This window comes from Carassius carassius, chromosome 15, assembly GCF_963082965.1.
Source record: "Carassius carassius chromosome 15, fCarCar2.1, whole genome shotgun sequence".
In the NCBI taxonomy this organism is placed as follows: Eukaryota; Metazoa; Chordata; class Actinopteri; order Cypriniformes; family Cyprinidae; genus Carassius; species Carassius carassius.
Window position 1 is genome coordinate 11,181,416 of NC_081769.1, and position 24,767 is coordinate 11,206,182.

The following is a 24,767-nucleotide window of genomic DNA, read 5'->3' on the forward strand; positions in this document are numbered from 1 at the left end:
GGCATCAAAACTATGAATTAACACATGTGGAATTATATATGGAATTATATACAGTAGGCTACATAACAAAAAAGTGTGAAACAACTGAAAATATGTCATATTCTAGGTTCTTCAAAGTAGCCACCTTTTGCTTTGATTACTGCTTTGCACACTCTTGGCATTCTCTTGATGAGCTTCAAGGGGTAGTCACCTGAAATGGTCTTCCAACAGTCTTGAAGGAGTTCCCCGAGAGATACTTAGCACTTGTTGGCCCTTTTGCCTTCTGTCTGCGGTCCAGCTCACCCCTAAACCATCTCGATTGGGTTCAGGTCCAGTGACTGTGGAGGCCAGGTCATCTGGCGCAGCACCCCATCACTCTCCTTCTTGGTCAAATAGCCCTTGATGCCTTCAGTGTTACTCTAGTGATGAAAATAAAGAAAACTCTTTGAATAAGAAGGTGTGTCCAAACTTTTGGTCTGTACTGTATATTCAGCACAGTGATTTTTTTTTTTGCGCCGTTGATTGTTTGTTTCCTTTTGCCTTTTTTGAATTATGATTTGTCTGATTTGAGGACTGTTTGCAAAAACACCATATGTGACCCTGGACCACAGCCTACATTGTATGGGTCAAATTTTTTGGGGTCAAGATGTTTCCTTCATGTAAAAAGTCATTATGGTAAGCTATGAAGTAAGGATCATGTTCCATGAATATATTTTTTTACATTTCCTACCGTAAATATACCAAAACTTAAAGTTTGATTCGTTATATGCATTACTAAGGACTTCATTTGGACAAATTTAAAGGCGATTTTCCCAATATTTAGAATTTATTTTTATTTTATTTATTTTTTTGCACCCTCAGACTCCAGATATTCAGATAGTTGTATCTCAGCCAAATATTGTCCTATCCTAACAAACCATACATCAATGGAAAGCTTATCAGCTTTCAAATGATGTATAAACCACAATAATAATATAATAATAATAAAATAATACTACATTTTATTAAATAATTATATATTCACAAAACCACCTGTAATTTTTTTTTATTCTAAGTAATATCGAAACAACGGGTCACAACTAGATAATTCTTACAGGTTATCTGTTGAAATTCCACATTGCTATGGTTATCTCTTCGCACTTTTTAAGACCCGAGCAATTTTTTACTATCATCTTGGGGGGACTAGAGGCTCCATAATTAGCTTTACGATGAATAAATTTAGACAGTCTTAGACGCTTTAAACGCTTAGACAGTCTACACAACGGCTCTGGTCTACACAAGCGCAATAGTCACAGCCACACAGCGCCCCCTGCTGATGGTATTTTTTCAGTGAAGCCAGTCACAATGTTTCTCATCTAATGTTTGCGTGCAGTTCACGGTTTCAGGGCGGAGAGCGAGAAGCGCTGAGAGTCGCTCTTCCACTAGCAGCCTTTACACACACTGATCAGTGTACCACACACACACACACACGCAGGGCTGGACTCACACTCAGCTGGGCCGTACCTCTACCGTCCGCGGATCTACAGCCACTGGAACGTTTCGGAGTTTGAAGTGGTTTTAATGTTCGCCGGAACGAGCGGTAAGTCAAAGCTTTGTGTGATAGTGCGTTAGAATGCTAACTTTGTTAGCCGGTTAGCATCTGGTTAAAACCCACAATAAACGTGCGTTAAACAACATCCGTTAAACTGGATGCGATTTGACAGCTGTGTGCATGCTCTGTTGGGGCACACGATGCTGGATTGGCCTTGTTCCAGTGGATCCGATCATCATAGTCTGTTAGGAACGTATTGTCAGCTAGCTATTATTTATATCCTCTTCCTCTCTATGGATGTATGGAACTCATACGGAGCTTATGGGCCAGATCAGGCCTGACATGCATGGGGATATCAGGTGTGCTTTCACATGATGTGTCCATGATCATCACCAGACATGGATGCGTTTCTCTCTTTCCACATGTGGTTTTGTTAGAATTGGTGCTAGGAGAATATTTCATGATGGTGGACTTGGAACTCTGGTTTACAGAATAAGCTTGGTTAATTGCATTACAACAAGAAGCTGGATGTGGTTTTGCATGCTTGTTCCTGTTGAGCTTGAGCATCTTGGTAGCTGTGGTTTGATGCTCTCAGTATTAACGCTTGTGATCACATTACTGATCCATTGCTGCTTTTCTGTGTTTGCAGGATTCCTTTTGTCCAACATTATTATGAACATTAACAGACTTTAATTTGCTGGATTTGAAAAGGGTTGGTGGTTTCTTGGGAGCCTTAGAGTCTTCACTTAGAGGTTTAATTCTTCATCAGGTCTTTTATACTCAATTGCAGAGAGTTCAGAAGATCAGTTTCAGTTCCCTAGTGTTGTAGCCTGATCGATATAGCTCATGTCGCCCTGGTATGTGTAAGGTGTGGAACACGTTCCTACAGCTTAGTGTACTGTAATCATGTTACACAACCTGAAAGGTAAAACTAGGCATGTAAATGCTGGCTTGCAGACGACTGTCTTGTAATTTGTGGTTGGAATGTGATGTTAATATGCAAGACATGACTGCCCCTTTGGTCTAGTGATGTAAAAAAAAAACAGTTTGAGTACTTTTAACCTTACAAAACCGACTGTACCATATTTGACACATGCAAGGCCTCTAAATTATCAACCCGATCAAAGCTTTGCTGAAAAACTTGTTTTACACTATCTTTTGCAGGCCTTCTTCCCTCTCATTGATAGGTCATACATTTTTACAAAGTAAAAGGCTTTTAGTGTAATTCTAAAAATTTCCATCTTCAGATTCATTTTTTTTTCTCCTGGGAAGTCTTTATTGTTTTTGTTGTTGTTGTTGTTGTTGTTTTTATATATAAAGTAAAGGTAAGGACTTTTATATTGTTAGGTTTGATCAATTAACCATATTTAATTTTTACGAAAACTTATTAAATGTGATAAAAAAGGTTTACTTATTTCTATATCTCTTAATAATCATTGTAATGTAGTGTAATGTAGTGTTCAGCTGACTTAAAGATGTGTTGTGCTGTAATAAAGATCTTGGTTATACTTTATTTTAAGGTGTCCTTGTTACAGTGTAATTATACATTTAAGTACTGAGTAATATTAATGAAGTAAATGTACTTACCATATGGTTAGTGTTAGGATTAGGGTTATTTGCATGTAATTAGTCATATTGTTATTGTAATGGTTAAAACATGTAACATGTAACTAGGGCTGCAACTAACGATTATTTTGATAATCGATTAATCTGTCGATTATTTTTACGATTAATCGATTAATCGGTTTATGTACTTATATTTTAGTTTTTTCCATTTTCCCCCCAAAGTAAATTATTAATAAAGGGTCTTTATAATTCAGCATAGATTTTTAAGAGATTTTAATAATTTTGCATTGTCATATCCTCATCACAAATATACCTGGAGTTGTTTTATTATGTGTTAGTAATACTTTGTCGAACTCTTCTGCAATCAGAACACTGACCCATACTCTAGCAAATTTCACAAGGAGATTTCAAATAATGTTTTCACCATGGCAGTCCTTAGAGCTCCTAAAGTAGTTTAACATCCTGAACAAAGCTTATTAAGGAATCTTTCAGAACATATTTTCACGAAGAATAAGGATAAAACAGAATAAGATTGCAGTGCGTTGTATTTTATTATTTACTGGGAAACAGCTTTATAGCTTATGCTGTGAAATTGTAAACAATCCTTCGAATAAAGTGCCAATGGCATGAAACCTGAATGGAACTCACAATTTAAAGTAAAATCCATCAGAAGGTTGTCCAGAAAAAACGGACACACAAAAAACCTGCTGTGTGAAAAAGAGCAGTGAATACTTAGAAAAAAAAGTGCATTTCAAATATCTTTAAACATTTACCTTTCTCATTCAGTCATAATTAGGCTGCACGACTGAATTATGAACTGGTAAACGACAAACTGATCACAGAACATGTTTGTAAAGCTTTAAATGTTAACTGTTAAAAAGCAATGTTATCAGCTTTTACGACTAAACATTTGCAAACAACATTGTACTGTAGAATCTGCACAAATAAAAGGCTTAGGGGCCGTTCACATATCGCGCCTAAAAACGCGTGGAAAACGCTAGGCGCACCGCTTTCTCCTTCTTTCCAAAACGCTCGGGCAGAAGCGCCCCTGAGGCGTCTGCCTTTGCTAAGCAACCATGACGCGCTCTCTCCTAGAAGACGCGGAAATTTCAGCAAAGGATAAATGGATTTGCAGCTCAAAAAATCGATTGCAGTAGCTCTGCTACTAAATTTATTTCAAAATGGGAATCCATATACAGCTATGATAAGCTGTTCCTTCATCTTGGCTGAGCTTTTAACGTTGTTACGGGAAAGTATGAAGCTGATTATTTAGTTCTTGTCACATGACCCGCGGTGTGCTTGCTGCATTCTGAAAAGTTGAAATGTTTTTAACTCGATGCGGTGCGCACGCGCCTGGAAAAACGGGTGCGTCGCGACCACATCGCTTCCATTATGAGCGCGCATACTGCGCGCCTGCATTGGAAATAACGAACATGAGCGCGCAAAAGACGCGATATGTGAACGGTCCCTTAAACAGTTCAGTAGTGCAGAGTTTACAGGTTAATCTTCTTTTTTGAAGGCTCAAAATAAAGTACTCCCACATCCTGCTGAATGCTGCAGACGCAGTTCGGGAAGCACGTGACATAAAACGAGGCCAGCTATTGGCTATTCGCTACTTCTCCTGTTGTACTGGCTGAGTAAATCCTCCGGTGGCTCATTACTGCCACACTTTGGTCACCGCAGATTTGAAATATGCACGAAATAAGCCGCTTACGGCAAATAAATTATTTAGCAACGAATCGATGACTAAATTAGTTGACAACTATTTTAATAATCGATTTTAATCGATTAAATCGATTCGTTGTTTCAGCTCTACATGTAACAAGGACACCTTATAACAAAATGTTACCAAGATCTCACTTATGTAAATTACAACTAGCTAAGATAATCTTACTTTTTGGCAATATAAATTACAGCAACAGTGAGCCAGTTGAAAAACGATTAAAATATGTAACGTTTACTGTTAGTTTACTGTTTTTACAAAAATGTTTAGATGTTATTTTTTTCTTTTCATCTTGCCTTAAAGTTCATAAGTGCAGCGCTGTTTTGTTTACAGCAGAAACCAAGGAAACGCTTTAAGCGCCACCTGCTGGCAGAGAGTGAATCTGTGTCTCATTCAGCTCGATTACTGTTTCTGTTTCATGCAGATATTTTTATGTATGGTTTCACAAAACTGAAGTCAAATCATTCTGTTTTTGCTTCAAATTTCAAAATTACACAATCTAAATAAGATTAAAAACTGCTCATGTATGCAGCATATTTGTTTGGATCATGAATAAAATTCAGTGGTAGCCTGCCTCTAATTTTAAATGGAAAGAGCATAGACAAAGCCTTATTTAGTTTCTTTTATTTGTGTTACTTAGCTATTTGATTTGGGGCTTGTTTTAAAATTTCAATTTAGTTTTGTTATTTACATTTACATAATATTTAATTTTGTTATTTAGCAGACGCTTTTATCCAAAACGACTTACAAACCAGGACAATATATGCAGTCAAATCCAACAAAAGAGCAATAATATGCAAGTACTATATTAGTATATTATTATAGTGTTATATTTTAATTTAACAAAGAAACGTGCAGCATTTTATCCAAGCAATAAGGCCTAAAAAAAAAAATTGTTTGGTTCCGGTTTCCGACCGACCCTGTCAATTTATGTGCGACCCAAATTTATTTGATGAGACTGGGGAAGAACGGTCTTTCACACATCGTTAATTAAATTACAGTTTCCTTTAAATGCTGCTTTACACTTAAGTAATCCGTTAAAAACCATTAAGTATTGCATCAAAACCCTTTAACTGTCAATTCCTAAAGTGAGCTATAACTTAAGGTTTGGAAATCGTAACATTAAGAGAAACACGGGGGGAGTCAACAATATATCGCGGAACAGAGAGGGCGCTGACAACATGCTGACAGACAGGACATTAACATTACCAGCTTACTTTTAATATGAAACAAATCTCATTTGGTTATTTCACCTTTCAAATGTGGTCATTTTTTAAAGAAATGTAAACAATAAATACCGTTTTGTGGCTCTTGAATGTGTCGAACAGATCGCTGTAAGTTAGATAATCAGTTAAAACTAACTGATCGTCTCTTGCTTCTAGTTAATTTATAGCATCAAAATCAAATAAACCACATAAATGAACATAACAAAGAATGTTGTTTGACTACAAAAAGATGTCTGTACACTCCGTTTTTCAAGTTCAAATCCTCCATGTTAATCTACTATGAGATCGCCTGTCAAACTCCCGCGAAGGCTTTTTGTGTGTGTGTGTGTGCGTTTTGCGTGTCTATGGCAACAACAGACTTTAAACGGGAATACAGAATCACTGTCGTAAAAGTACCGGTACAGACATTTAAAATCAGCGCGCGTGTGTGTGTAAAACTGCCACTGGAGGAAAAAAAAAAATAAATAAATAAAAAAAAAAAAACCCTACTGACCAATGACCTCAACTGACAACCAACCGGAACCAAACTTTTTTTTTTTTTAGGCCTAATAAAAGGACACATTTAGTTTTAGTTTAGTATTAAAACGTATTTTGTTAAAATAATCGTGAATCGAATCGTGAAATCAAAATGTGAATTGAATCATGTGTTGAGTGAATCGTTACATTCCTATTGTTCATAAAAGCCTGATGTACAAAACTTTTTTTTTTTTTTTTTTTTTTTTTGTGTGTGAACAGTTCATTGAACTTTTCCATCACAATGACTAAATACTAAATTTTTGACCATTATTTCACATGTCAGGCTTTACAGATTTAACTCTGCTGATCTCACCTGTGTAATGAGAGAGACTGCAATATTACACAACAGTTACAGTACATTCCTGGCAATGAACATTCATTCACTGGCAGATTGTTGGCTGATATCCTTTGTCAAGAATTTTCCAAAAAAAGGTGGAGCTGTGTAATTGTGAAAGGACTGTAAATGTATTCTGATTTCAGTGTTTTGGCATGAAACATTTAAGGTAGTGTTTGACTGTGCTGCTAGGGTCATTTAAATCCATTACAACTGTGCGGTAATTGGTGGCCGGCCAGTATTAGGCATTACCAAGGGATGTGATTTATTTAGGCTTTGCTGTAGGCTTTTCAATAGGCAAGCTGAAATCTGAAATGCTATTTGTGTTAATCTCCCACATTGCTTATGTACAACAGGGTTTGGGCCCCCTTGTTTGGAAGACATCCAGATTTTATAAGTGCATACTAATGTTATAATATTATAATATTAAAAGCTGTTTATGATGACAACATAATCACTAGTGCATGGGGCCAAACAATGATACAAATCCTTGAATGATTGCTCCTCTAACCTCAACAAGCTCCGTTTTATGGAAAGAGAAGGCTATTTCTTTTAGCTGAACAAAAGCTGGTGTAGTGGCCTGTAGTGTTCATTGTTAATGAACCAAGCGATTATTTGTGTACTATGAAAGCACTATGGAAAATTAATGGACCTTGCAGGCTAATTAATGGTTTTCGCTAAGGCAAGCATGCTGCTGCTACTTATACTGGGTTAAGGATCTGAATGAACCCTTAACTTTAAGAATTTATTGTATAGTTTACCCAAAAATTCTTTCATAATATAATCACCTTGGTGAGTAAATGGTAAAATTTACATTTTGGGAGAAATAAACATTTAATTCCTAAATATAATTGCTTAATATATTTAGTTGCAAAAGTTGCATAAAGCCCAAGAATTGTTCTTGTTAGTGTTCACAACACACTATTAACATTACTATTTTATTAAATGCTAGGGGTGCACGATAAATATCGGCCAATAATTAATGCGCATCTCGTCAGTAAAGCCGGTTCTCTAATCAGCGGTAGATTCCATCAAGTGCGTGATTTCACATAGAGCAGCTGTTACTACACGGAGCCGTTGTTAACTGACAAGCTGCGCAAATTCACATTTATTATCACCATTGATTTGTGCAGCTTGTCAGTTAACAACGGCTCAGTGTAGTAACAGCTGTTCTATGTGAAATCACGCACCTGATGGAATTTTCCACTGATTAAGGAACCGGATGCAGATTAATTATGAAGATTAATTATCGGCCGATATTTATCGTGCAACCCTATTAAATGCTACATGTCAAGCTTTTTATTAACAGCTCTTACTTAAGGATGAATAGCTGTTATGAAAGTAACTGAATAATGTATGCAAACAACACATTAAAATGTTAACTTAAATTGCCTAGGAACACTGTTTCCTGTTGTGGTGTTTGGTGCTATGCTGGTGGTAACCAGATTAAATTTATTCGTACAACCAATGCATTAAAGAATGCATGACTGATTAAATAGAAAACTGAATATTAGTTAAGAACTTCAGTCAAAGCAATTATACATCTGACACTGGGGGGGAAAAGCCATATGTAGGATCCAGAATATCCTATAAAATTCATAATGGACTCTTTTGATTTTGATCAACAGCAATCTAGTAACACCAACATGCTAAAAACCCTGGCATCAATTTTGAATGCAAGCACCACTCAAATTTCCTAAAGAAAATTTAAAATGCAGTGGTGCATAATAATTTTGTGCATGTGTTTAGCAACCTTGTTCATTTTATACATTATCTCTTTCTGATGTGTGACATGATTTTGGGCGATATGGAGAATAAATAGAATGGTGCGCACATGTGAAAGTCATGGCTGCTCTCATGGCAGTCATCTCCAGCACTGGCCTGAGGTTAATGCCACTAAAATTGAATCCGTCCTTTTAGGAGGCAGCCTCTCTTCTGGAGCGCTAGCTTACTTGCCAGACTTGTGGCTTTTATTTTTACACTAACGAGAGGAAATCAATACAAATCTGTGATGCTCCTTGTTAAAGGCTTGTGGCAGTGGAACCACTCTGTGGGTTGGCATGATGGGAGTACTCTGATTTTGAGTGAAATCTGCTATTGGGCTAAATAAACATGTGAATAATGTATTATTGCAACTAGAATAAAGAGTTAAAGTTGGCTGTTAAACTAGAGTAAAAAACATTGGTTACTTCACTGCTACTACTCTCTGCAATGCTTCTGATTGTTAAAGCTGTTTGACCTTTATACAGTTTAACAAGCATGACTAGTAGATTTTATTATTTCAGAAAAGCCTTTGACTCCTATTTTTGTATTATATAGAAGTTTAAAGTGGATCAAAAACTTTCATCAAAGTTGTCCTAAAACCAAAACGTTATTGTCTTAGGACAACTTAGATTCACTTTTTTGATCCACTTCAAATTTGAGCTGGGAAAATAAATCGAGGCATTGCGAATTGAGAAATTATTCAGCATCGATTCTGAGATTTTCCTGAATGCAAAAATTGGTTATGTAATTGCACTGGTCAAACCATTGGGCCACACATAGCTTCAAGGTCTTCAATGTGACGTCAATATGCAAGATTACAAATGTTATAAAATAGGGGTGGAGCTAGTGTTGTCAAAAGACCCGGTACTTCGGTATCAAGTCGGTACTAAAAAAATTTAAATGTGACGGTACCAGGTTTCTTTAAGTACCGGTAGTACCGAGGTCCTGTTCAAACCCGGTTCAGCGCTATGATTTCCGTGAAGCAGAAAACGAGGACGGAATCTCAAAATCCAGTCATGAAAATGAAACTTACATTTTAATATGGACAGTCATGGAATTTGTCAAAGTTAGCATAAATTAATCAAATCAAATCTCCATATGGATCAGTATCTGTAAATGTTAAGCCGCAAAAGTTGTTTGAAATATGAATCCGTGTTCTGCGCGTCTCTGTGTGAATTAATGAATGGCAGAGACGTGCGGGTTTGTTTACTACATAGACTGAAGTGCACAATGCTTGCATTAATTTCAGCATCTGAGCTTCAGAGTTCTCTCTCCATCAAGCGATCTGAACTTTCCAGTTCATCTCAATGGACGCACAGCGCACATGTAATTGATGCTCTGTAAACTCTTTGTGAAGGTGCATGACTCACCGTCGCTTTAATGATAGCGCTGTTTCTCACACATGCAAAGAGAGAGAGAGCGAGAGTCTTACCACGCTGAATCGACACGCTATGTAAACAGGGCTCCAAACAAAAAAATCGAGTAAGGAACCATTGGCTCCTATAAGAAAAAAACTTAGGTGCCAAATGATTTTTTTTAGGTGCCACAGAATAAACATGTTTTATGCGTTTTATTTAAATTATTTATTTTACATTTTAACTTTTAATCATACTGACGTGTTTATGTCTCATATTTTCTTGACTTTATCAGCATTTTAATCCATCTTGTAGATGACCTGGGAATGAAGGTTCACTTAAAGTGGGAGCTAAATGTCTTTTCCAACTTGAAATATACAGTCATGCGTTGTTTATTACACAAAATCTGTACCAATATCATGGACCATAAGCATCACTTGGCCCCTGAGTATAGTTTGGGGTCCTATGAGAGTCTTGTCATACTTTCTTAAAAATAAAGGTGCTTCATGATACCATAGAAGAACCTTTTTTTCCTTTCTAAATGGTTTCATAAAGAACCTTTAACATTTGAAGACAATAACAGATTCTGAAAAGATCAGAAAGAGATTGTTCTTCAAAGAGCCTTTGACTGAATGGTTCTTTGTGGAACCAAAATTGTTTTGTGAAGAACCTTTTAAGCTCCTTTATTTTTAAGAGTGCATGTCTTTCACACTTTCAGTCTGTTTTTCTTAATTAGTAAAATTTAAATTTTATAGGAGGAGTTGAATCATGTAGACAACAGGTTAAGTAAAATATTAAAATTCAATAGCTCATAAATATAGCAAAATGCTCCTCTTTATATTTATTTTTCTAGCTGACTGATGAGCTTATGGACACCGAAAGGTTACTGAGGTTAATATTACGTTGCAATGTTTACTAGCTTAAACACGTTTTCCGCAGTTTGAAAGTGTTGCACTGTAGAATCTCTTATAAAATAGCCTAACGTTACCTTTTGATGTTAATTCATGTTCATTATGTACTCTAGTAGTAAAGAGCAAGGTATGATAGGTTCATGTGCTGCTTGAACTGAGGCACTACTCGCGATCGCGCCTGCCGCATTAGGGGCCGTTCACATGTCGCGTCTTTTGCGCGCTCAAGTTCGTTATTTCAAATGTAGGCGCGCGGTATGCGTGCGTGCTCATAATGGAAGCGACGCGCTCGTTTTTTTTCCAGGCGCGTCCGCACCGCATCGAGTTAAAAACATCTCAACTTTTCAGAATCCCGCAAGCGCACCGCAGGTCATGTGACAAGAACTAACCAATCAGCTTCATCCTTTCCAGTACCAACGTTGAAAGCTCAGCCAAGATGAAGGAACAGCTGATCATAGCTGTATATGGATAGCCATTTTTAAATAAATTTAGTAGCAGAGCTACTGCAAGCGATTTTTAGTGCTGCAATTACATTTCTCCTTTGCTGAAATTTACGCATCTTCATGGAGAGAGCAGGTCATGGTTGCTTAGCAACGGCAGATGCCCCAGGAGCGCAAGAGCCCGAAGGCTTTTGGAAAAAAAATCAGAAAGCGGCGCGCCTAGCGTTTTCCACGTGTTTTTAGGCGCGATATGTGAACGGCCCCTTAAACAGCAACAAAACTGTATTTATTGTTTGAATTTTTTTATGAATTTGGAATAATTTTAAAGCTGATACTTTGTAAATTAAAAAGTAACAAAGCACAAAGCTTTTTGCGATTAATGGACGGCAAGTGCACTTCAAATAATGAAGTTCATGCATTAACAGAACACAGCATGGACTAAGATCTTGTTAAGAAGAAGCCTTATGATTATAAACGAGAACTGTTAACGATATTACCGATATCCACACAGATGACAGCTTTACCTGATGTAGTTGGTTCAAGTTATGAACGAAATAGACGCTGTTTTTCTGGTTTCGCGTTTATCAGGTGTATGTCAGCGCTGCTGCGTGGCAGATGAGGACTGTTTAAAACTCTTTTTCCCCACTAAAACTTCGATGCGCATTCTCTCAATGCGCGAACATAACAAAAGTGAATGCAAAACAATCAGGAAAAAAGGCATTACATGCAATTTTTTAAGAGATAGCATGTAAATACACAGGCCTAGTCGCCAGTGGCGACCTCAGCAAAAACTTTGCTCGCATTTTAATATTTATGGTTGCAAATGCGACCGTTTTAGTCGCAGTTTGGAGCCCTGGTAAACTATATTCTTTGTTGTCTTCTCCTGTCAAAATAATGATGTTCATTTAGAATTATTCATATTCATTTTCGAACAAGCAAAAGACATACCGGTTTCTCCGGTAGTGGGCGGAGCTAATGTACAAATGGCAATTTCATTGGCTGGCGCTGATCTCTTACCGCCCCTGTTTTGATTTCAGCAAATCATTTTGACTGAACGCAGACAACGTGATTGATATTCATGAACCCAGCAGCTCATCAATTCATAGTGCATTGTATATACATTAGTATGATAGTAGAATTACAGAAACCCTTAATGACCAAAAATATCTTAAGCATCACCACCAGTCTTAAGTTCAGTTAAAATGACAAATATGCATTTTATAAAACTTTATTTTTTAAAGAAATAAATCACAATATTTCTTCCATGTTTTAATTTTAATAGCAAATCCCCTTTATTTACCAAAAATAAAATGTTTAAATTTCATAAATTAAAAGACAAATTAAATTTGGGTGAAACTTGTTTACTGTTTTTCATAATTATATAACTTGTAGAAAAACTTTAAACACAATTGTAAATAAGTATAAAGAATGGCATTGGTTTTATTTTTAGTGCTAAAAAGTTATTTTTTTTTTAAATTAGCATATTTTTGTGTTTTGCTTTGGTACCGAAATTGGTACAGAGAACCGTGGATTTTCACTGGTCTCAGTACCGAATACTGAAATTTTGGTACCGTGACAATACTAGGTGGAGCATTTCAACTTTTTCACGGTTCGGAGTCACAGGTTTATTCTACGAGAACAACCTGCTAGATGTACATTATCCCGCTTATTACACGGCTACTTGCCACATAAGTAAATAATTAGATACAAAATATTGATTTGAGTTTAAATATTTGAACGGAAAGCTTCCTTGAAGACAGCAGTTGCGAGCAAGCGGCAAATTCAAACTAAACGGACATTTAAGGGACATTTAAGACTGCTGCTACCCGGATGAGCCTGTGTTATTAGCTTTTACAGGTTGTTATCGAGGGATAACATACCTCAGAATGTCGCGACTGACCAATCAGAATCAAGTATTCCAAAGAGCCATGTAATAAAAACAGCACGTGCTGTCAGCAACCGGGTGATGACGGAATAAATGACTGTTCATATTCCAGCATAGGGTATTCGCATTGAATAAGAGTGAGTGGGTTGTCCAAGGTTTTTTTTTTTTTTTTCACCCCATCACTATTAAGGTGAAAAAAAAGGTGAAGTGACATTCAGCCAAGTATGGTGACCCATACTCAGAATTCGTGCTCTGCATTTAACCCATCCAAAGTACACACACAGCAGTGAATACACACACACTGTGAACACACACCCGGAGCAGTGGGCAGCCATTTATGCTGCGGCGCCCGGGTAGCAGTTGGGGGTTGGGTGCCTTGCTCAAGGGCATCTAAGTCGTGGTATTGAGGGTGGAGAGAGCACTGTACATGCACTCCCCCCACCCACAATTCCTGCCGGCCCGAGACTCGAACTCACAACCCTTCGATTGCGAGTCCGACTCTCTAACCATTAGGCCACGACTTCCCCTATTATTGTAATGTCTGGTAAGCCAGAATGGGCAGAACAAAAACAGAAACATATATTAGCTGAACCCTGTTTGTTTTACGTGTTATTTATAGCAAACCATATTACAGATGCTTTGTCCGATTTAAATTGAACTGTGGACCCAGCGCGTGCCGAACCGTGTGTGGAGAAACGAACGTTCTATTTTTTTTTCAGCGAACCGTCCCATCTCTAATCTAAAATTATAATTGTAGCTATTATCAATTTATGACTGTTTGTGTTCTAATGACAAATTTTTGTATTTGTGTATCTCTGATTATCAGGAACCTGCCAACATGGGATTGCTGTTACCAGCCAATGTGCTGAAGTGAGCTGGATTTTTCCTCCAGTTTAAGCTCCAGGGGCCGCTCCCCCCTCCATCCCACCGGAGGACCAGCAATCATGGCGGGAATCAAGCGTGGGTATGATGGAAAGATCGCTGGACTATATGACCTGGACAAGACGCTCGGCCGTGGCCATTTTGCCGTGGTCAAACTAGCACGTCATGTCTTCACCGGCGAAAAAGTGGCAGTTAAGGTAATTGATAAGACCAAGCTTGACACGGTTGCGACCGGTCACCTGTTCCAGGAGGTCCGCTGTATGAAACTGGTTCAGCACCCCAACATCGTTCGGCTCTACGAGGTCATCGACACGCAGACCAAGCTCTACCTGATCTTGGAGCTCGGCGATGGTGGTGACATGTTTGATTACATCATGAAGCACGAGGAGGGACTGAATGAGGAGCTGGCCAAGAAATATTTTGCTCAGATCGTGCATGCCATCTCGTACTGTCACCGGCTGCATGTGGTTCACCGTGACCTGAAGCCGGAGAATGTGGTGTTCTTTGAGAAACAGGGCCTGGTCAAGCTCACCGACTTTGGCTTCAGTAATAAGTTTCAGCCGGGAAAGAAGCTGACCACCAGCTGTGGCTCGCTGGCTTATTCTGCCCCTGAGATCCTTCTGGGAGATGAGTATGATGCACCTGCTGTGGGTAAGTGTGTTTGTAACTCTGCTGTGTAAATCTGACTCCAAAGTTCAAAACAAATAAATGCCTATGGCATTTATCATACAATATTTTATTTCCTCATTATTTTAGTGTCTTGGAAAAACTGTTTTAGGATTACAGTGATTTTATCATGTGTTAAGGAGCTTGTTTGCCGCAACGATCATGATCAGTTGAGGAAACTGTCTTTGCCCCCATACTAAAAATATTTTATTATCCAGAAAGTTTATTATCATTACTAAGACTAAAACCATAAAAAAAACTGAAATCAAAATATAGATAAAATAAATGTATTTACCCTAAACCTAATATAATAACCTAATATATAACTATAAATAAAACTTATTTTGATCAAATTATATTTTGTTTTGTGTTGGAGCCAGTAAAATTGTTGGCAAACTAAGGCAAGAGGAAATCTGACTTCACCAGTCAAATGGGGAAAAAATTATAAATAATTAATGTTGAGCCTGAAAAAAAAGTTCTGGCATTTATTCATTTTTTGTGTCACAGACTGACATTCAATGAAGAACCAATAAGAGCTCTGTAATTTTTACAAGATCTCACTGTGTTTTTTTGGTCATATGTTTTCCATTATGTGACACTTACTATCATGCCATCTGCCACATGCAAAAAACGGGCCAATTTTTTGTGCTTAACATTTGCATTGGTGTGGAAAATGGCATGATAATAAAGTGATAGTGTTTCTTACATACACAGGGCTTGCAAAATTTCTAAATCCCTTGTAGCCTTTTGGGCAGGCATTCTTCAGATTTTGGTAGCCCGAACTTCACTGTTGACAAATCGGCATAATCAAAAACTTTCTTGATTCTATTTTTCCTTCAAATTGCATGTCAGGAGAGTAAGGGTGCAACAGATCACACAAAATAGGGCTGGACGATTATGGCCTAAAATCAAAACCTCGATTAATTGAACATTTTACCTCGATTACAATTAATGAACGATTATTTTGTTTCGGTTTAGGTTTTTTTGCCCTCATAGTTCACTGACAAGGTTTGTACTGTAAATATGATTGACTATCAGCAGTTATTTTATCTATGTTCGTAACATTTCTTACTAGGGTTGGGTATCGTTTGAATTTTATAGATTCCGATTCTTATCGATTACTAGTTTCGATTCCAATAAGATAAAAAATCCAATATAAAAAAAAATTAAGTCAAAAATTTAGATGTCAAACATTTTTACAAAAGCATTCTGTTGCAGCTGAATAACATGAGCAAAAATTAGCAGCCTACAAAACACTGCAAGAGGAATTTTGCCTGTGATAAAAAAAAAAATACCATAGCAAAAACAACTAGATTAATATAAATTTCAGATATTAAAGTGTTAAAGACAAGTAATAAGATAGGTCCGTAATAAGAAAGGAACAAACAAATCAATTAGCAATATCATAAATAAATACAACTAAACTAAATTTCAGGTACAGAAACTGTAATTAAAAGTTTAAAAACACTGCAGAGTTTTCTTTTTATAAATAAAATAAAGATATATTCAGTCAAGATCAGTGAATGATTTTCTTTTGTTCTTTGATTAATATTAATGACAGGCAGCGCGTGTCTATGCACGCGCTTGTGCTTCATGTGCGCTGCACACAAACATGCTATAATAAGTTTTCAGATTGTAAACTACTTTAGTGATAAATCACAGGACAGCACTAACAACTAGTTTCTGTGTTCCTCTGTGTGCGCGATCTTCACATCTACTGTTTATATGAGTGTTCGTGCCACAATGCAGCTGCGCGAACATGGTAGCTCGATATAAGAATACACATCTGTTCCTCTAATCGCTTGAATGTCCAAACCATAAAAGAAATACAACTGACAAAGTTTAGTGAAGACGCAAGGCTCACCGCTCACGTGCCATCAGTATGTGTTGAACCGGTGTTCACCTCCGTGTTTTGCTTTTATGCCACTGACTGGAGAGCAGAGTCATGTGGCTACACACACGCTAGTATGCTTTTAAAGGGGAAGTGTTAACCAACATGGGAAAATTACGTCGGTTAAAGGTTATGAATTTCGGTTTTGATTATTTTTTGATTAATCGTCCAGCCCTAACACAAAACATGGCTTGGTTCGCATTACATATTCTGAATCACAGATCAGGTCATTTTTTTAGATAAGCAAAAAAGTGACACTTTATTATTAAGAATACTTTAAGTACTTTGATACCACAGCAAAAAATAGGAGCAGAACTAATGAAAGTAAAAAAAATTTGAAGACAATTTAACCATCAGTTATAAAATAAGAACAAATTAACAAATTTCAAGCATCGATAAATAACATAGAACAACGTTACGAATAGAATAAGGCGCGCAGAAAACTTTTGCAAGTAGCTAATTGAATTATTTTGTGCTTCAATGGTTTAAAATGCTTGAATGTTTAAATTGGCAAAATGTGTAAATGATCAATTTCAACCCTACAAGCGAATGAACAACGTGAATCAAGGAAGGAATTTTATAGCACTATTCAAGATAGTCTTTCGGGCAGGGCAGTGATATATTTTGGTAGCCTAACAGAAAGATACAATTGCAAGCCCTTATACTTGCACTTGGTAAACTGTCTCAGTGTGCGTGTGGCTGATCAGTGGTTTAACAGCAGCACAGTTTATTGATTTATTATCTGTCACTGTAAGGCATTGGCATACTTCTGCCAAAAACAGCTTAACCTCTTTATCAGAAAACATGTCAGAACAAAGCCCTTAACCCTAGATACTCCAAATGCAGTTCTTCTCGTCAGTTATTAAGAGGAACTGTCATTGACTCTTCAAGTTCTAGATCATTAGGCCATGGATTCTTGAAGTGCGTTGGCGGATTCCTTTCATCATTGCAATGTTAGCTCCCCAAGATAATGAATGCAAGCAAGCAAGTTGAAGCAGGCTGAGGTCTAACCTTTCTGAGGCTAGAGGTGGTAGAGGCGGTAGGCATGTCAGGGCATGCAAAGCTTCAGTCCATCGATTGGCCAATACAGAGCGACAAAGAAGAGAGCCCTGAGCATCTTTCAAAAGCATTGTGAACCATCAACTAGGCTAGGGCTGCACAATAATGGTTAAACTGATCATCATGATTTTTTTTTATTAAAATTATAATCACGGTTATTAATGATTATTCTATCAAAAGGGTAAATGCAATAACATTTTATGTGTCCTTTAACCAACTTCTACTGACTATACACTGACTTCCATCTATGATAATGTAAAACTCATGGTTTTGGTTAGGGGTTTGAAGAGCAGGCAAAAGCACGGACATCGATCTCAATTGGGTGCTTGACTAAGAAGCAAATGGAAATGGATTTTTTTTTAAATGTTAAGTCGTAAACTCCAAAAGAATAAAAAAAAAAAGTCAAAATCAAACAAACAAACAAAAAAAAACTCTTTAACAGAACAAGTTAGTTTGGTTAGTGTTTTGTAATCTATATTCTCATTAGATTTTCTTAGTGACAATTTGTTCACAAACGAGACAAGCCACTCAGATTGCACAGTAAATTTGCTCAAAGATCGTTAATACACACTGAAAATTAACACTACCATGCAGTTTTCAACTGATTAACATTATGAAAACTTATGAAACTTTACAAATGCTTAATATAACTTCCAACAATTCCAAATTATGTACATTTTTCCCAATTGTATTGCCACAGGTAGCAAAAGCGCATTTATTCCTCAAACACAATAGATCCATTATTGAAACTCAGTGGAAGTTTGATCATGGCAGATTTGGTTACACAAATAGCACAAATGGCTTGTGAAAAAACACACACTTGCTGTATGACACTTTCATGTAGTGTTGCCTACTAATTTTCAGAGAAAGTTGCTAAGAGTTTCTAAATGACTTTGATGTTATTGCACAATCAAAAAGCAAAATTGTCACATCAAATCTTTTTTATATATGTTAATTTAGATTTGTTTGTAAAATAATATGCATAATATAATACTAAAATATTAAATCTACTGTGTTAATATAAAATAATTTTCCGTATAGGTTTTTTACCTGCATTTTAAATTCCACATTGTGTTTTCGGGTTATATAGTTTCAATGGATAATGAATAATATCCTGGAAAATTACTAGTATCTTTTCCATTTTCATACGGTGCACTGATCAACAATTGCAAGTACAAACTAGAAGCTACTAACAAAGTGAATCATAAATTAACAATTCCTCTTTTTGTGTAATTTGGATGGAAAAGTGTGCTTTTTGTTTGTCTGAGACACTTATCAAAGTTGCTAAAATTTGCCAAATGTAAAAAAATTGCTAAAATTGTTGGTAGGTGCTTTTGGAAGAAAAAGTTGCGAGGCTAGTCTGAAAAGTTAATAAATTTAGCAACAAAATTGCTAAGTTGGCAACACTGGAATAGAGAGTTTGCTAAACACCACCACATGTATGTTTTCATATCATCAGCGCTTGTTCCGCCATTGGCGAGTGCGTGCACAAGGTTGCCAGATTGCATATATTAAGTAAAACACCGGGCACAGAGTGTATCCTTAAAGGAAAAAAAAGCTCTGTTTTGGAGCTTAAAGCTCTTCACATCTGCCAACCACAAGCATGAATGCTAGTGAAGACTTGTTAGCGATGCAAGATAACACGAATGCCAAATTAAAAACATAGTTTTAGGATAAATGATGAGCCGGCCAATATCGTGATGATTGTTTTTAATAAATCGAGAAAAGTGGATATTGTTATCAAGAATAAAATACTGAGATTTGTTATAGCACTTGCATATCATTGCTCTTTTGTTGCTTTTGATTGCTTACATTTTCCTTGTTTCACTTTGGTCACTTTGGATAAATGTGTCTGTTAAATGACTAAATGTAAATGTAAAAATTACCTGTTGATGTCATTGATTTAGTACTTTATATGAAATATGGTAATCAGTATAATGTCTCCTTACTTAATGAATTACTGCAGCCAAGATCTTGATAACAACTGTACACAACAACTTAAAAAATACTATAATGTAAAAAAAAAGAAAGAAAGAAAATGATTGGCTAACATTTAGCTGTATCTAAGATTTTCTATATAAAATACAAAGGTTTATGTTTGTTTTGTACAACCCGAATTCCGGAAAAGTTGGGACGTTTTTTAAATTTTAATAAAATGAAAACTAAAGGAATTTCAAATCACATGAGCCAATATTTTATTCACAATAGAACATAGATAACATAGCAAATGTTTAAACTGAGAAATTTTACACTTTTATCCACTTAATTAGCTCATTTAAAATTTAATGCCTGCTACAGGTCTCAAAAAAGTTGGCACGGTGGCAACAAATGGCTAAGAAAGCAAGCAGTTTTGAAAAGATTCAGCTGGGAGAACATCTAGTGATTAATTAAGTTAATTGATATCAGGTCTGTAACATGATTAGCTATAAAAGCTTTGTCTTAGAGAAGCAGAGTCTCTCAGAAGTAAAGATGGGCAGAGGCTCTCCAATCTGTGAAAGACTGCGTAAAAAAATTGTGGAAAACTTTAAAAACAATGTTCCTCAACGTCAAATTGCAAAGGCTTTGCAAATCTCATCATCTACAGTGCATAACATCATCAAAAGATTCAGAGAAACTGGAGAAATCTCTGTGCGTAAGGGACAAGGCCGGAGACCTTTATTGGATGCCCGTGGTCTTCGGGCTCTCAGACGACACTGCATCACTCATCGGCATGATTGTGTCAATGACATTACTAAATGGGCCCAGGAATACTTTCAGAAACCACTGTCGGTAAACACAATCCGCCGTGCCATCAGCAGATGCCAACTAAAGCTCTATCATGCAAAAAGGAAGCCATATGTGAACATGGTCCAGAAGCGCAGTCGTGTCCTGTGGGCCAAGGCTTATTTGAAATGGACTATTTCAAAGTGGAATAGTGTTTTATGGTCAGACGAGTCCAAATTTGACATTCTTGTTGGAAATCACGGACGCCGTGTCCTCCGGGCTAAAGAGGAGGGAGACCTTCCAGCATGTTATCAGCGTTCAGTTCAAAAGCCAGCATCTCTGATGGTATGGGGGTGCATAAGTGCATACGGTATGGGCAGCTTGCATGTTTTGGAAGGCTCTGTGAATGCTGAAAGGTATATAAAGGTTTTAGAGCAACATATGCTTCCCTCCAAACAACGTCTATTTCAGGGAAGGCCTTGTTTATTTCAGCAGGACAATGCAAAAACACATACTGCAGCTATAACAACAGCATGGCTTCGTCGTAGAAGAGTCCGGGTGCTAACCTGGCCTGCCTGCAGTCCAGATCTTTCACCTATAGAGAACATTTGGCGCATCATTAAACGAAAAATACGTCAAAGACGACCACGAACTCTTCAGCAGCTGGAAATCTATATAAGGCAAGAATGGGACCAAATTCCAACAGCAAAACTCCAGCAACTCATAGCCTCAATGCCCAGACGTCTTCAAACTGTTTTGAAATGAAAAGGAGATGCTACACCATGGTAAACATGCCCCGTCCCAACTATTTTGAGACCTGTAGCAGAAATCAAAATTGAAATGAGCTCATTTTGTGCATAAAATTGTAAACTTTCTCAGTTTAAACATTTGCTATGTTATCTATGTTCTATTGTGAATAAAATATTGGCTCATGTGATTTGAAAGTCTTTTAGTTTTCATTTTATTAAAATTTAAAAAACGTCCCAACTTTTCCGGAATTCGGGTTGTAAAAAATAATAATTTATTTTCATTTCACATGCTCATTTATCCTCATTTTAAATGTAGAATCTTTTCAACATTCACTTTAATAATAAAAATAAATTTGTCATAATAAAAATTGCTACATTTAAACGTAGCACATCTCAAAATGAATATCCATTTATTGTTGGGGTGCCTAATCGTGTAGCATTCAAAACGGTATTTATTTTGTACTTTTTAATGTTTTATTTTTAATTTATTTAGCAAAATGTAGGATTGTAGGACATCTGCCATAAAATAAGAAATGTGTATCAGCTTATCTGTGTTAACCAAAAATCTAATATCAGTGTGTCGCTAATAAAAAAACCTAATATCCGTAAAACAGAGGAGTGTTTGTGCTGTAAGGCTTTCATTAAAACATGCATGGTGCAGAGTTATCCCAGCACAGATAGCATAGTTAAACCGGATTGGTACTGTATCTCTGTACACATTTGCATGGTAACTATCTGTCACAACACTGCAGTTGTTGAAGCATCGTCTTTGGTTAATTGTATTTCCAGCCCTTATACAGGCAGGTGGTGGGACAGTTAATCCGCTCTTTGTTTGAGCTGAGCTTCCCTGCTGGAGCCATGATTAAACACTCTTTATTGACACTGTCAGTGTGATCAAATAGACATTGTGCTCTGATGCCTGTGGGTTTCCTGCTGAGGTGATTTCTGGTTTCGCTTCCTAATCGATAATAATTTGTTCAGTGTTTGCCTGGGAAGCCTGTTTAATACTGGAGCTCTTGGAAAGATGCATCTCTGTAAGCAGACAGGTGTATTTTTGACTCTAACTGTCATGTCCTGTATTTGTGGTAATTTCTTGTAATGTGGATAAATGCATCAGGAGAGGGATAGTGTAATACCTGATGGGTTAACCCCTGTCAAGCCAATATTGTTCAATTTACTTGAATTGCAATCTTTTTATAAATGTATACATTTAAGCTCAACTGCGATGAAATATTATGTGAGACCAGGATACATGCTATAATAACACAGATGGTAAAATTTGGGGTAAATAACCTAACGTTGTGTTGTATTGTGGTAGTGTGTAGCACCTACAGCTCTGCATAAACTTCATTTGTTGAGCTGTATTTGTAACAAGGTTACAAGAAGAAAATATATCTGCTATATGATACGAGCATTAGGTGTTATGCTTTTCATTAATTTAAGCTGAACTTAGCTAATGTACTAGCTTTGCCAAAATACTTATGACTGGCAGTGACCTTCAGTATTGAATTGCTCATTTTGCAATCACTTGGTTTAATGGATGCCGAGTTTTCTGGAGTAATGGAAACGCATGCCAAGATGTCCTAGCCTTGGCCTCTTCATCTTCATAAAAGTGATGAGCAGTGGGATTCATTTTCAACATAATTAAATAATTTCCAGGGTTTATTTGGAAAATCAGAAAGGGGATGAAATTAATACATTTCATCAGAGCTTAACATTGTACAAGAAGTATAAACGTTTATGGCAGCAGCTTATTTGTCATTTTGTGATATACCTTTAATGGTTTTTGGATAGGTATATTTATTTTGGAACCCCTTTTACTTGAATCAGATTGCAGATTCTTAACTATCCTGGCCCATCCTTAATTTATTTTCATTACCTTGGCTTTGACATTTTTAAGCCATCTACTATAATACAAATGAAGGAGCTTTTACACTATTGAGAAAAACAGGCTTGTCAAAGTTTCTCCCATTTGAGACAATGAAAGGAATTTGACTTTTCCACTTCAGTTAGTTGATTGATAGCATGATGCGTGATGATATCTGATTAAAAAGATTGATGAAAATGTTAAATCATACCTTGACGTGTTTGTTCTTGTTGGTTTCCTTCAGATGTCACTTCTGAACTCTTCACTTAGAGTCAAGCCTAAGTTAACATATTTACACCTGAACAAGTCTTTTGTCAGGGAAACCATGCACAATGGGATTTGAAAACATTCCCCACGGTCATTGAACACCTGTATACATTTTTAAAATACCGATTATTATTTCAATCATAGGAATTTATTGAAATGTAGACTCTAATTTAATTCATGTTTATTTTTATTTTATTTTTGTTTGTTTTTGCAAATACTCTCTAAATTAAATGCTAATATGATTGATTTTGCTTCAGAGGCTGTTTAATTAATCTTCTGTAAAAGTGTAAAAAAAATCAACACTATGCATTGTGTGCAAAATTGTTTGCAAATTTCATGTTGTTTAATCTGTACAGCTTTGTGTGAACAGGCCTTGATCAACACTAAAAATAGACTTTAATATTTGTCTAGCACTGTCTGTGTTTAGCTAGTTTTTAAATCAGCAGCCTCAGAGACAGACTATGTGATTATTAGATGAGCATGCATTTATTTTTATAGTTCATGTGATCACTAGGCCTGTCATGATAACAACTTTTTGTCGTGTGATATATTGCCCCAAAAATAATTGTGATAAGCAATAATATTGTCATTTTAAAAACCATGTTATGCCACTAAATATATACTCATAATGTGACAGCATAATAATGCAAGAAGGCCTACACACTTACAAATGACAACAAACTTTTGATTTTTAAGAATATTTAGATCATGGAAATTAAGTATCAAAATGCTAGATACCTTAAAAAACCTGAATAAATAGAAAATAAATATTTTCTAACAAAAAGTGCAAAGTAACAAGTAGAAAGAAATAAAAATGCACAAAGAACTTGAATGGAGATTCTTCCATCTACGGATTTTACCCTGACCTTCTTTTCTCTGTAAACTACTCAGCAGTCAGATGTCCATATGCATAAAGGCACAGGTCCCTAAACAAGACCATATCTGCAGATTAAACTTTTTTTTTGTAGAAACATTTTTAAAAATTTGAACTAGCAGTTAATGACTATACCATGTTATGTACAAGAAGATCCAAAAGACACAGGCGGAAGTGGAATGAACAAAATATGGTGACATTAATTCTTAAGTAAATATAATGGGCGATAAATTGCGTCGCCAAAAATTATTTATGTCATGTACATATATTGCGCGATAAGTTGATATATTGATTATAGCAACAGGCCTAGTAATCACAGGGCTTTAATGCAGGGTGCCATACCTGCCTCTGACAAACAAATCAGAGCTTCTGTCTTAAATATTGGCCCTATTTCAAATCAAATGAGGTCTTTGAAGTATGTGTAACAAGCAGTACATGGAAAATCGTGTCCTTGGATGTTGTTAAATAAAATTAAATAGTCTCCTTATTAAATGATGGCAAAATAGTGGCTTTTCGTATCAAGTCCTTGTAATCTTAAATATTTATTATTTATAGCAAAGCTCATATTTTCCATGTTTTTCT

The 24,767-nt window shown here is 36.4% G+C and overlaps 1 protein-coding gene across 2 annotated transcripts in view; it reads left to right on the forward strand.

Annotated features, from left to right (window-relative positions):
• The first annotated feature begins 1,341 nt into the window (after nt 1-1,341).
• The window catches only part of snrka (SNF related kinase a), a 59,329-nt gene continuing 35,903 nt past the window's right edge, over nt 1,342-24,767 (forward strand). The window contains exons 1-2 of one of the 2 annotated variants that reach the window (XM_059567352.1): nt 1,342-1,558; nt 14,054-14,760. In XM_059567352.1, coding sequence (XP_059423335.1) covers nt 14,172-14,760 — 589 coding nt within the window. In that variant the 5' untranslated portion in view covers nt 1,342-1,558; nt 14,054-14,171. The remainder of the gene's footprint in view (nt 1,559-14,053; nt 14,761-24,767) is intronic. The other variant, XM_059567353.1, reaches the window with a different exon arrangement.